This window comes from Molothrus aeneus, unplaced genomic scaffold (assembly GCF_037042795.1).
Source record: "Molothrus aeneus isolate 106 unplaced genomic scaffold, BPBGC_Maene_1.0 scaffold_36, whole genome shotgun sequence".
NCBI lineage: Eukaryota > Metazoa > Chordata > Aves > Passeriformes > Icteridae > Molothrus > Molothrus aeneus.
In genome coordinates, this window is record NW_027099027.1 from 2188860 (window position 1) to 2202280 (window position 13421).

General features: G+C 52.1%; 1 protein-coding gene and 1 pseudogene across 1 annotated transcript in view; one reads left to right on the forward strand and one right to left on the reverse strand.

Moving 5' to 3' along the window:
* Positions 1-13421, reverse strand: part of LOC136570728 (uncharacterized) — a 2607743-nt pseudogene that overhangs the window by 2167093 nt on the left and 427229 nt on the right.
* The window catches only part of LOC136570729 (uncharacterized), a 2347277-nt gene that overhangs the window by 2054848 nt on the left and 279008 nt on the right, over positions 1-13421 (forward strand). The window contains 1 exon segment of the mRNA XM_066571173.1: positions 9446-10083. Coding sequence (XP_066427270.1) covers positions 9446-10083 — 638 coding nt within the window.

Sequence of the window (13421 nt, forward strand, 5' to 3'; positions counted from 1 at the left end):
ACAGTGACCTTCCATGGGTGAGAGAGGGGAGGTTTGAACCTCTTCAAAGCATCCACTCCAACTGCAGTTTCCCAAAGAGGAAGATCTTCCCTGGGAGCCTCGCACAGGGTGAAACACTCTCACTGCAGCTGAGGGCAGAGGTTGTGTTTAAACAGGAGGGTGAGGAGCAGGCTCACTCAGCCATCCCCTGTGCATGAAAAGCAGCTCCAGAGCTTCTGGTCTGATTTTTCAGCAGCTCACAGGGCCATGGAGTTGCTGGATGTGTTTTTGTGACCCCCCTCACCCAGAGCATGAGCCCTCTGCTCATTTGGCAGAGAGAGCAAGTGACCAAGGCATCTGGTGGATCTTCAGGGTGAGCTTTGAGAGCAAAGCCCTTGGACACACACACACACACACAAAGGTGGTGCCTGCCAGCAAAAACCTTGGATTTTTTTCAGTATGGGAAGATACATCTCAGGATTGGCTCATTCCCACAACCTCAGCACAAACTCAGAGCAACACAGGGGAGTACTCTGAAAAGAATGGGCTTTGCATTTTGGACACCTCTCCAAGCCCATGTGAAGGATTCCCTGGGAATGTACTCCTGGCTCCATCCATACTGACTGCACAGTCACTCCTGGCATTGCCACAGCTTGCTTTGTCCAAGTGTGGGTGGCTGTGGCTTTTGTGTCCCAAAGGGGACAGTCCTCCACTTCATGGCTGTGTTTTCTTCACTGAGTGGATTATTTGCTTCACTCCTGAGGTGAAAACCAGCGTGCATAGAAAACAGGCAAAATTGGTTTGGGGAATAAAATCAGGGAATGATGGGGGGGAAAAATGGCAAAAATAGGCAGAAAACTGGCCTGGCAGTATCAATGTAATTCTTAGGGCTAAGAAGCAGCAGGTGACAAACAGGTGCAGCTTTTCTGGGATAAAAGGATCCGTGCCACTTCAAATAGCATAAAAAACTTGCCTGTGGCTGGGTCTCCATGGGCTGTGCGTCTCTCCCTTGAAGCCATCCATGCGGGAGTCTGACAGCACCAAGGGCAGTCCCAGGTGTCCCTGTGCCTCGTGTTACTGTCCTTGGCGGGCCAGCTGTCCCCTTTGTGGCCTGGCATGTGGCACGGGGGGCTCAGAGCCCGGCAGGGCCGCGCAGCCGCAGCAGCAGGGCTCCCACCGCCCCGTCCCGGAACGCTTTGTCCTTGGCTGCCGCTCTCGGTGCGCGGACAAAGACCTACGAGCCAACAGGAATCATCCTTTGGAGTCCGCAATGACAGCATGGAGAAACACCGATGGGATCATTTAATAAAATCCACATTGTTTCCTTGGGGAAGCTGAATAAACAGCGCTATCAGGAGCTGCCTCAGCCAGCCCTTGAAGGCCAGCAGTGCGTGCTGCTGGGATCGTGCTCCTTGCACGCGGAGGGAGGCAGGGAGCTGGATCCAAGGGCTCAATAATCAAACGGGAGTTTGGCTCCGCTTTGGCCCACATGGAAGCCGGGATGCTGCACAAACACACCCTTCCCTTTGGCCGTGAGCTGGCCACCTCCTCAGGCCAGCTGCAGGTGAGGGATGCACAGAGGAATGTGTGACGCCTCTTGTTTGCATTCCCCCTCACATCCAGGGAGGAGCCCGGGTCCCTCTGTGGCTGGTCCTGGCTGAGAATCCCCCTTGCTGCTCTTTCTGTGGAGAGCAGCTCAGTTAATCCGTGCCAGCTTCTTCTCCTCCTGCCCACTGTTGTCTGGGGACTGCCAACCCCCCGTCCCTGCTTGACACGTTTGGAGTAAGGCTGGGTGTGGACGTGTTCATGGAATCACAGATCCCCCAAATGGCTCAGGTTGGAAAGGATCTTAAAGCTCATCCAGTCCCACCCCCTGCCACAGGACACCTTCCAGCATCCCAGATTGCTCCAAGCCCATCCAGCCTGGCATGGAACATTTCCAGGGATGGGGCAGCCACAACATCCACACCCACAAATATTAATGAATGTTGGACTTGAGCCAGCACCTAAATCCATTCCTCCTTTGTTAAGCTGATCCTAAGATGCATTATGATCCAGGGGAATCAAGGAGTTCTCAATGCCTACCCTTGTATCTCCCTTCTTGGAGTCATGTCACTGAGAATTTCAGTGTTTGTTTAAAAACTTTTCTCAGATAAGGTGAGAAGCCTGAGATCACTTTCAAGACTCAAAATTTTGCTCTCAAGAAAATTAGCTTTTAAAAAATGCCGTGGTTTGAGCCAGTGTCACAGTTTCAGGGAGTTTCAGGTGAGGAGTCCACAGCCCCATCAGTGCCAAGCCTTCCCTTCTAAGAACATCTTCCCCCCCTTTTCCTCCATTCCCACCTTAAAGAAGAAGCTGAGGAAGCTGGAGCCAGTGCTGCTGTTGCCATCACTGCTTCTGGAATTTCCTTGGCAAGTGTGGCTTTTCTCCCATTTCTGTCCCTGCTGACTTCATCCTTTCAGCCCCTCTCCTACTTCTGGAGGTCTTGGTGGGCTCCATCTTCCAAAACCTCAACTGGCCTTTTAGGAAATCTAACATTTCTTCCTGTGAGTCCTCCGTTGAAAGCCTGTGGCCATTGCACCTTTCAGTGAGGCCAAAAACCTCAATTTATATCACTTCAACTTACTTCTGACTCCCACAATTAGTTAATCTTGCGTTGATGACTGCCCATTCTGAATCATGGGTCTGGTGCTGGGACATTCAGTGCATTCAGACCAAGGGGTGTCCTGACTTTCCTTAGTCTTTGGGTTTGGACTCTGTCCTGGTACAGTTTTCATCAGATTTGGACCAGAGGGTGCTGGACACTGGAACAGATTCCCCAGGGAATGGTCACAGCCCCTGTGAATTCAAGGAATGTTTGGACAAGGCTCTCAGACCTGTGGTGGGATGTCCTGCGCAGGGCCATGAGTCAGACTCATGATCCCTGTGAGTCCCTTCCAGCTCAGGATATTCTTGGATTTGTTGGAGTCAGTCATGGATATGGACAAGACACCTCAGGGTGGATTCCTTTCTCTGCTCTCTGGTATTCTGCTCTTTCCTGGCAATCTCCAAGAAAATTGCTCTGCACTAATCTTTTTTTATCAATTGCAGCAGCTTGCTGGGCTTTCTTCAAAATCTTCCAGATGTCTTTGATCAGCCATGCAAAACACTTTTCATTTTCTCCCGAACTTTGCTTTTCTCTTGAATAAAAAGTGCAGCCAGACTTGCTTAAGAGGTTTTCTTGAGACAGTACCACTTTCCTTTCTATCTTATGGACCGTGTTTTGCCTTTTAATTTCACCAACGTGACACCTTGGTTGGACAGGGCCGGGTGATTTCCTCATTTGGATCCAGTGGGGCTGGGATTTCCAGCCCTAAACTCCTTGGACTCTGGCACCAAAAATCGATCATAACATCACACAGCAGCTTCTCCCTTTTAAACTTTCTCTGAAATAACCAAAACAGCTCTTAAAATTCCTTTCGCTTACAGCTTACACTGTGGCATGAGTGTCTCATATCTCGCGACCCCTCCTCGAGACCCCTCTTAGGACCCATCCACACCCCCCAGGTCCCCCCACAGTGCCCCAGGACCCCTCCCCAGACCCCCCCAAACCCCCGGACCCCTCCCCAAAGCCCCCCCTGACCCACCCGGACCCTCCCCCGCCCCCCCCCCCCCCCCGATCCCCTCTCAGGCCCCTCCCGCTCCTGTCCCGAGCCCGGGGGGTCCCGGCGGCGGCGGGGAAGGGGGCGCCGCTTCTGGCTCCCCTCTGATTGGCTGGGACGGCGGGGGGAGGCGGGCCTTGCTGAGGGGAGCCGCGCCGTGATTGGTTAGTTCAGGGACATGCAGCGCGCTGATTGGTTGGTTCGGGGCAGGACGCGCCGCGCCGCTATTGCTGGGAGCCCGCACACGCGGTGGAGGCGCGAGATTCTGAGGGAGAGCGGAGCTGAGGTGGGGCCGGGGGCAAACTGGGGGGGTTTGGGGCGGGTCTGAGGGGAAATTGGGGATTTTTAGGGGCATCGACGGGAATCACGAGGGTGTGCGGTGGGTTTGGGGGGAATGAGGGGGTCTGAGGGGGCTTTGGTGGGTCTGAGGGGGCTTTAGGGAGCTTTGGGGGGAGGTTGAGAGCGTCTGGAGCGTTCTCAGGTGGGTTTAGGGGGAACTGAGGGGAATTGGGAGAGTCTGAGGGCATTTTGGGGGATTGCGAGAGGATCTGGGCTGTTCTGAGGTGGGTCTGGGGAATTTCGAGGAGTCTGAGGCGATTTCATGAGGTTTGGGGGGATTGAGGCGTCTGAGGGGGATTTGGGGCAGTTTGATGGATTTGGGGGCGTCTCAGGTGGGTCTGGGGTGAATTTTGGGGAGAAATGGGGTGGGTTGAGGGTCCTGTGGAGGTTTTGGGGGTCCTGGGGAGGGTTTGGGGGTCCAGAGAGGTTCTGGGCCAACACTGGGGGAGCTCTGGGGAGTTTGGCGTTCCTGGAGGGGTCCTGGGGGAGATTTGGGGGTCCCGGGGGGTCCCAGGCCCACCCTGAACCGGGCTCTGGGGGTTTCGGGGGGAGGGGGCACTGCAGGGGTTCCCCCCCCCCATTTTTGGGGGGTCTCCCATGGTGCCCCCTCCCCAAAAAGCTCCAAGGGCCCCCTGAAGTGGCTCCTGTTCCACCGGCCGGTGCCCCCTGATCCAGGACGGCCCCACTGAGTCTGGGGGGGTTTGTGGCGATTTTGGGGTTTTGAGAGGGTTTTTGGGGATTTGGGGGTGGCTTTTTTGGGCTTTGGGGGATTTTGTTTGGAGTTTGGGGGGAAGTATTGGGGTTTTTGGGAAGAATTATTGGGTTTTGTGATGGTTATGTGATTTTGGGTTGTTTTGTTGATTTGGGGGATTTTGGATTTTTGGTGTTTTGTTGGGGTTGTTGGGGCTTTTGGGGGGAGATTTATTGAAAATTTAGTGAGGTTTTTAAAATTTTGTTGTGTTCCACTGGGATTTTCGGAGATTCTCCGGGGTTTTGGAGGGTTTTCTTATAATTTTTGGGGATTTGTGCGGTTTTAGTGGAATTTTAGGGGGGCTTTGGGGCATTCCCTGGGTGTGGGGAAGGGCTGAGAGGCACCAAAATCTCCTTAAAAGCCTTGAAAGTCCCAATAAAACCCACAAAATCCCAATTAAATCTCTCAAAATCCCATTAGAACACCCCAGAATCCTAATATAAGCCCACAAAATCCTTTGGAATCCCAAAAAATCCTGATTAAACAACACAAATCCCCCAAAGATGTCCCCAAAACCAGACAAAGTCCCACAAAATCTCCCCCAAGAACCAAGGAAATCCTGGCAACACCCAAACCCCCCCAAATCCCACCAAAAATCCCAAAAACCCCAAATCCCCAATTAATCCCTCTGAATGCCACCACAATTCCAATAAAATGCCCCAAAATCTCCTAAAAATCCCAATAAAACCCCAGGAATTTCTGAGAATCCCAAAAAATCCCAACAAAATCCCAGTAAAACCCCCAAAATTCAAAAAGAGCCACAAGAAATTTCAATAAACCCCCAAACACCGCCAGAAAACTCCCCCTCAAAATGCCAAGAAAATCCCCCAAAATCCAAACCCCCAAAATCCACAAAGCCAGCCACTCCCAGTCAATCCCAGTGTGATTCCAGTCGCTCTCAATGAGATCCCAGTGTAACCCAGCATGGACTCAGCTGCTCTCACTGGGATCCCAGTGTGATCCCAGTTGCTCCCAGCATAATTCCAGATGTTCCCAGTTCCTCCCATGATGATCCCAGTTGCCCCAAGAATAGTCCCAGTCCCTCCCAGCAGGGTCCCAGTCGTGCCCAGTTGCCTCCAGGGTAGATTCAGTTTCCCCCAGCATCATCCCAGTTGCTGCCAGCATGATCCCAGCTGTTCCCAGGGTGGTTCCAGTGCCCCCAGGATGGTTAGAGACACTCCCAGTATGTTTCAGTTACCTCAGAATGATCCCAGTCTTTCCCAGTTCCTCCCAGTTTCCTCTAGCATCATCCCAGTTTCCATCTGTTGCTCAAAGGGTGGCCCCAGTTGCTCACAGGATGATCCCAGTTGCCCCAGTTGTAGTCTCAGTCCTCTCAGCATGGTTCCAGAACCTTCCAGCCGATCCCAGTTGCTCCCAGTGGGTCACATTTTCCTCCCAACATGGGCCCAGTAGCTCCCAGTAAGCCCCAGTCAGGTTCCATTCACGCCCAGTATAATCCCAGTATGAGTGTAGCCACTCCCAGTATGATCCCAGTCCCTTGCAGTCTAATCCCAGTTGCTCCCAGTCACTCCCAGTCTGATGCCAGTGCCCCCAGTGTGATCCCAGTTGCTCCCAGCATGGGCCCAGCTGTTCCCAGTGTGCTTCCATCACTCCCCTATGGTTACAGACACTCCCAGGATGGTCCCAGTTGAACCCAGTTGCCCCTGCTCTAGTCCCAGTCCCTCCCCAGATGATCCCAGTGCCTCCCAGCATGGTCCCACTCACTCCCAGTTGCCCCCAGTGTGGTCCCAGTTCTCCCCAGCATGGTCCCAATTGTTCCCAGTGTGGTTCCAGTCCCCCCAGTATGGTTCCAGACACTCCCAGTATATCCCAGTTGCCCCCAGCATGTCTGCAGTCATTCCCAGGCACTGCCAGTGGCCCCAGTAAGGTGTCAGTTCTCCCAGTATGATCCCCCAGTCATGCCCAGTATATCCCAGTTGCCTCCAGCATGCATCCAGTCTTTCCCAGTTCCTCCAGTTTGCTTGCAGCATCATCCCAGTTTCCCTCAGCTGCTCCCAGTAGCCCAAAGTGTGATCCCAGTCGCTCCCTTTCAACCCCAATATGATCCCAGTAAGCTCCAGTTTGATCCCAGTCACATTCCAGCCCTCCCAGTGTGGTCCTAGTATAACCCCATTTGCTTCCAAACTCTCCCAGTATGGTCCCAGCTGCCTCCAGCATGGTTCCAGTTGCGTCCTAGATCAGCCCAGTCAGTCCCAGTATGATGCCATTTGCTGCCAGCGTGCTCCCAGTTGCTCCCAGTCAGGCCCAGTCTGGGGGATGATGTGCAGGATGTGCTGCCAGTCCCTCTCAGATCCTCCCAGTATTAGTCCAGTCCCTCCCAGTATGATCCAAATATGGCCCCAATGTGCTCCCAGTCCCTGCCAGTATGAACCAGTTGTGCTCCACATGGTTCCAGTTGCTCTCTTTCACCCTCACTTTTGTTCCAGTCACTCCCAGTATGTCCCAGTGTAGCCCAGTTCCCTCCAGCATCTTTCCAGTTCCTTCCAGTATGATCCCATTTGCTCCCAAGCACTCCCAGTCAGCCTCAGTGTAGTGGCACTCACTGCCAGAATGATCCCAGTCAGCTCCAGCATGATCCCAGTTCATCCCAGTATAAGCCTAGTTTTCTCCAGTCACCCCCAGCGTGCAGCCAGTCACTCCCAGTTGCCCCTGGCATGATCCCAGTTGTTCACAGCTGTTCCCAGTCACTCTCAGCATAATCCCAGTCACTCCCAGTATATCCCAATTGCCCCTAACATGGTGTCAATTGCCCCCTGCAGGCTCCTACTCGCTCCCAGCATGATCTCAGTATGATCCCAGTATGATCCCAGTATCCATCAGTGTGATCACAGTCTGCCCTGATACGGCTGTATGATCCCAGTACGATGTCAGTACAAACCCAGTAGAGCCCCAGTCAGTCCCAGTTCGATCCCAGTGCAGCCCAGTCCCTGGCAGTGCTGCCACTGCTGGGATCCCCCAGGCCTGTGTGCGTTCCCCCCTGGCGGATGTGCCGAGAGGAGCCCCAAGGGCTGGCAGTGGCCAGGCAGGGTCCCCAGCAAGGCCCAGTTTGGATGTGCAGCCCCCAGTTTGCCCAGTTTGCCTCTCCTTTGGCCCGGGCCGGGTTCCCCCCGCCCGCAGCGGCTGGGAGCAGCCGAGAGCCCCGCGCTGCCCATGCCGACCTGTCCCGGCTCCATCGCCGCTGCTGCCGCGGGCTGCGAGGGCTGCGGGAACGGGGCACCGAGGGTGTGGCTGCTGCTGGGGGAGGAGGAGGACGGAGGGAAGGGCAGGGATGGAGGGGGAGGAGGAGGCGGGTAGAGGGGGGAGGAGGAGGAGAAGGAATGGAGGGGGCGGGATGGAAGAGGAGCAGGAGGTGGGGATAAGACAGAGGAGGAGGAGGACGGGGGATGGAAGAGGAGGAGCAGGAGGAGAAAGAGCAGTGAAGGAGGCGGGTTAGAGGGAGGAGGAGAGGGAGGTGGAGATACGACCGAGGAGGAGCGGGAGGAAGAGGAAGAGGAGGGACAAAGGCGGATCAAGGCTGAGCTGAGGGAGCCACGCGGTCTCGATCCCTGCCTGAATTCGCAGCCCCCACCTGTGGGATCATCGCCCCCCCATGGCGCAGGTGAGCGGGGAGGGGGAGCCCGGCCCGGATATCCCGGGGGGTCCCTGGGTTGGGTTTGGGGGGGGATGTTTGGAGAATGAAGAAGTCCAAGGCTAAGCGGAAAAGGCCCCTCGGGGGGACATCGGGGGGTGGCGGTGGCGGCTGCCGGCAGAGGCAGCCTGGAGGAGCAGAGCCCTGTGTCCCCCAGGAGGCCAAAGTGGGGAGGCCAGAGAGGGGGGAGCGCCGCCATTGGCGGGAGCCTCAAGAGCCTGGAGAGGGGCAGGGGGGACTCCTTGGAGCCGCTGCAGCCCAGAGCAGAGAATGAGGGGAGAAGGGAGCCCGGGAGCCCAAACAGCCCCAGCATCCCGAAATGGGGAGAGCCAAGAGGGGGGAGCTTTGGGCATTGCTGGCACTGCCAGCAGCCTGGGCAGGGCGGGCACCAAGGAGAAGGGGGACCCCCAATCCAAGCGTGACCCGAGCAGCTGGGACAGGGGGGAACCCGCGAACACCAGAGGGGAGGGACCAGGGATGGGGAACTCCTGGGAGGCTTTTTCAGGGCTGAATCTTGGTGTTTGGGAGGTTTTTCTGGAGCCCAGGTGGCCGGTGACTTGTAGAGATGGATTTGGGCAGAGGAAACTTCAAACTCAATGTGCTCATCCCTTGTTTTCTCCAAACCAGTATTTCCCATTGCAACCCCTGGGAGGCTGATAGGAAGAGGAAGATGCCCCAGGACACTGAGGCAGGTGAGGAAGAAGTCAGTGCCCCTTTCCCCTCTGTGCTGCTCCATCTCCCAGTGCAGCACAGCCCCCGGCTGCAGCACAGCCCTGGGGGGATCTCGTTGCCCTTGCCTGTGGCACGGAGGCAAATCCCATGCTGTCCTTGTCCTTCCTCCCCCAGAGCAGGAGCTGAGCATGGAGAGCAGGGAGGACAAATGCCCGCGGCAGAACCTGGTGGCAGAGGCCGTTTTGAGCGGCTCCACGGCGCAGGAAGCCAACAGGGAGGAAAAGGCCCGGAGATGCCGCACGAGGAGGGGCTGCAAACGCAGATGGCGGGGATGTGAGGGGGAAAGAGCCAGCCTGGGCCGGGAAGGTGGCCAGAGATGGAGCCAGAGCTCGGAGCTGGTGCTCCATGAACAGCTCCATGATGGGGAGAAGCCCCACACGTGCGTGGAGTGTGGGAAGAGCTTCAGGAGGAAGTCCAACCTCATCGAGCACCAGAGGATCCACACTGGGGAAAAGCCCTACGAGTGTGGGGAGTGTGGGAAGAGCTTCAGCTGGGGCTCAAGCCTGATCCTGCCCCAGAGGTCCCACACAGGGGAGAGACCCTATGAGTGCTCCGAGTGTGGGAGGAGCTTTCAGACCAGGTCCAATCTTCTCCTGCACTATCAGAGTCACAGAGAGGAGAAGCCCTTCCAATGCCCCGACTGTGGGAAGGGATTCAAGTACAACTCTGACCTTGTCAAGCACCGGGGCATCCACACAGGGGAGAGGCCCTACGAGTGTGATAAATGCAGGAAGAGGTTTCAGACCAGCTCCAGTCTCCTCCGGCACTATCGGATTCACACAGAGGAGAGGCCATTCCGCTGCCCCGACTGTGGGAAGGGATTCAAGTACAACTCCACCCTCATCACCCACCAGTGCATCCACACAGGGGAGAGGCCCTACGAGTGTCCCCAGTGTGGGAAGAGCTTCTCCTGCAGCTCTAACTTGACCCAACACCAACGGAGGCACCGGTAAGGGAAGCCCTGCGAGTGCCCCGAGTGCGGGAAGAGCTTCGTGCGCTGCTGCAGCTCCATCCCCCACTGGAGGAGGCACTTTGGGCCCAGCCCTGTTCACTCACATTCCATGTGATCCATGTTGGGAACACACCTGGCTGCTTCTCCTTTGGTTTGGCCTGAATTTTTTTCTCTTCTCCATCTCTCTGTCCTCCAAAAGTCCAGGGGGATGGAACAGTCACCTCAAAACCACTCAAATTCCACTGAAAATAACTGAATTTTAACCCCAAAGGGCTCAATTCCACCTCAAATTCCTTGTTCCCTCAAAAAACTCAATCCCAGGCGAAACTCAATCCATTCCACAGCTGTCAGGTTGAGATGGAGTTGGAAGGAGATTGGGACAAGTGGGATCTCAATTTGGAGCAGTGGGATGGGGATTGTTTGGGGCTGGGTGTGTGGGATGTATTTGATAGCAAATAAAACTTTCAGAGTTACTGATTCCTGTCCCGTTCATTTTCACTCAGTTCTGTTTGCAGAGTGCCACCTTCTCAGCTGATTCAATTCCTATAAAAATCCCATTTTTTAAATCATCTAACCCAAACAATCCAAAAACCAATATCGAAATAAAACCACCCGCACACAATTAATCTTTTGAAAATAATTTTAATTTTTCAAGAGTACTTAAGGATATTATTAAAGTTTAATTTTTTGGTTGAAATGTCTGAGAAATTATAGTGGTGTTTGGTTTTGTGTTTAGTATATTTGTAATATGAATTGTTTAACTAAGAGGTGTTAGATTACATGTTAATTTCTTTACATATTTTTTATCTAAAGTACATTAGTCATCGAGTTAAAATTTTCAAAAGGTATTTCTTGATATATAATTTGTTTAGTTAAATGCATTGGTAATATTATAGTAATAGTTATTGTTGGTTTGAGTTGAATCATTGTTGGAGTATTGTAAAGAAGAGTTGAGATTTTTATATTTTATTTTTATTATAATTTATTTAATTTCAATTATTATTTCTTTGTTTATAATTTTATTGCAATTTGTTGAGGGGATAGGAAGGAAGTTCAAGGGCAGGAACATTTTTTCCTGGCTGGGAACTGGAATTCCAGACCCTGGGAGTGTGTGCAGGACCCCACAGACTGGGATCAAATATGGGCTGGGATCAAATATGGGCTGGGATCACGTGGACTGGGATCAAATATGGGCTGGGATCAACTATGGGCTGGGATCACCTGGACTGGGATCACGTCGATGGGGATCCTGTGGATCAGAACCCTCCAGACCAGGATAGCCTGAAGTGGGACCAAATATGGACTGGGACTGTATGGACTGGGATCCCAGGGACTGGGACCATATGGATCAGGACCACACAGACTGGGATCAAATATGGGCTGGGACTGTTTTATAAAGTAAATTATGTATATATTTTTTTAATATATATATTTTATATATATATATATATATATATATGTAAATTATATATATATTTTGTTATATAGTTTTTATTTCTGTCGTTAATTAAGCTTGTGAAAAGGCTGCTTGTGTTAAACTGCCTGCTTGCATGGGATAACATCCAATGCACACGGGATGAGGACACCTGTACAGATCTGCCAACTGTCAGCACTCACTGTCTGAAGGCAGAGTGCACCAAGGCCCAAAAACTGGAGGTGATAAAGAGAATGGACTAAAACCACAGCCAAGGAATCTGCATGCTCTAAAAAGGCAGATCCAGGGCAGAGCCATGCTAAACAGTTCTTGGAAGATGTAAACTAGTTTGGGGGAAAAGTTTGCTGTGCATGAGGGTCTATGAATATGCACCAGGCTGATGTAAGGGGAAAGGTATTTCAGGGGATCCCCGAAGGTAACAGGGTGCTCCTGGCTGAGTGCCAAGATGCACCCGGCCGTAATAACCTTTGCTCCATGGTCCTGGTCTCCCATTAAACTTTTATTAAAGTCCTTTATTAACCTGTTTACATTTTCACAGGAGAGTGAATGTGTTTTTCACAGGCAGCTTCACAGAAACTGGAACACGTGGGGGTTCCCAGGAGTGGGCACCGCTGATCCAGGGCATGGAGGCGCTGCCTGCAATCGTCCATAACCGCCCATAAGGAGCCTCCAGGGCTTTACCCTCCATGAGCTGCAGCAGCCGTGTCGGGAAAGGTGACAAGAGCCCGTGGAATGGTGCTTGTTGCAGGCAGATTGGCCACTTGCAGCTCTTCAAAACTCCCTCCTGTGAAAAATGAAAAAACTTCAACCATTCAAAAATGTGAAAAATGCGTTCACTCTCCTGTGAAAATCTAAAAAGTTTAATAAAGGACAATGGGAGACCAGGACCATGGAGCAAAGGTTATTACGGCCGGGTGCATCTTGGCGCTCAGCCAGGAGCACCCTGTTACCTTCGGGGATCCCCTGAAATACCTTTCCCCTTACATCAGCCTGGTGCATATTCATAGACCCTCATGCACAGCAACTGGGAAGGGTTTAACACTTTACTGGGTATATTAGCGTTCAGAAACACATAATCACCAGAATGATTATATGCAGGTGCTTTTATTGAAGAGCTCTGGGTGTCAGGGGTACCAACCCAAATCTCACTCCGACATGGGTTCGGGATGAACATGTTTTTATATTCTATCCTTATATAACTTTCATGTTAATGATTGAACTTATATTGTTCTATTGTATACATAGATTTCAGCCAAGCATGGGCTCCTTGTGGCCCCCCTCAAACTTCTAACATAGTTTCTCATGATTCTTCTTATGATTATACAGTAATTATATTTAATTACTAAACAATCATCACATCTAACAATTATATCATTTATCATGTTCTGCTTACGCAGGTGCGATTTCACATGATCTGGCAAGCACAAAGCCTAACATTTTCAGAGTCTATTTTTGACATTTTTCCAGGGCCTCACTATCATTCTCCCCACTTTGAAAGCATTTTCACTTCACTGTAGGTGTAAATGTTTTCACTTGATACAGTCCTTAATTTCTCAATTTATTCTTGACCTTCTTCAAGTCCATGGTTGATGTAAACATTGTCGTGGATGCTGTCACGAACTGGAGAACCAGAAGATGGTGGGCGTGGATCTCGTGTCAGTGCCTTTATTATCTTCTGGTTCCAGGATGTTTTCTTCTGTATCTCTCCTTTTAAGATGCTGTGAACTAACCAAATTGCTAAGAATACAATTAGTAAGATTATCACACTCTCAATGATAGATTTAATCCATGAACTCACATTCCACCCTAACCCTTTAAAGATTTTGCCTAGCCAAGTCGTAGTCAAATCCTTTTGCTCTTCTTGTGCTTCGTGCTCTATTTGTTTCAACTGATTGATGTCATATTCTACATCTGCAGTTACATTTGGGATGTGAACGCAGCAA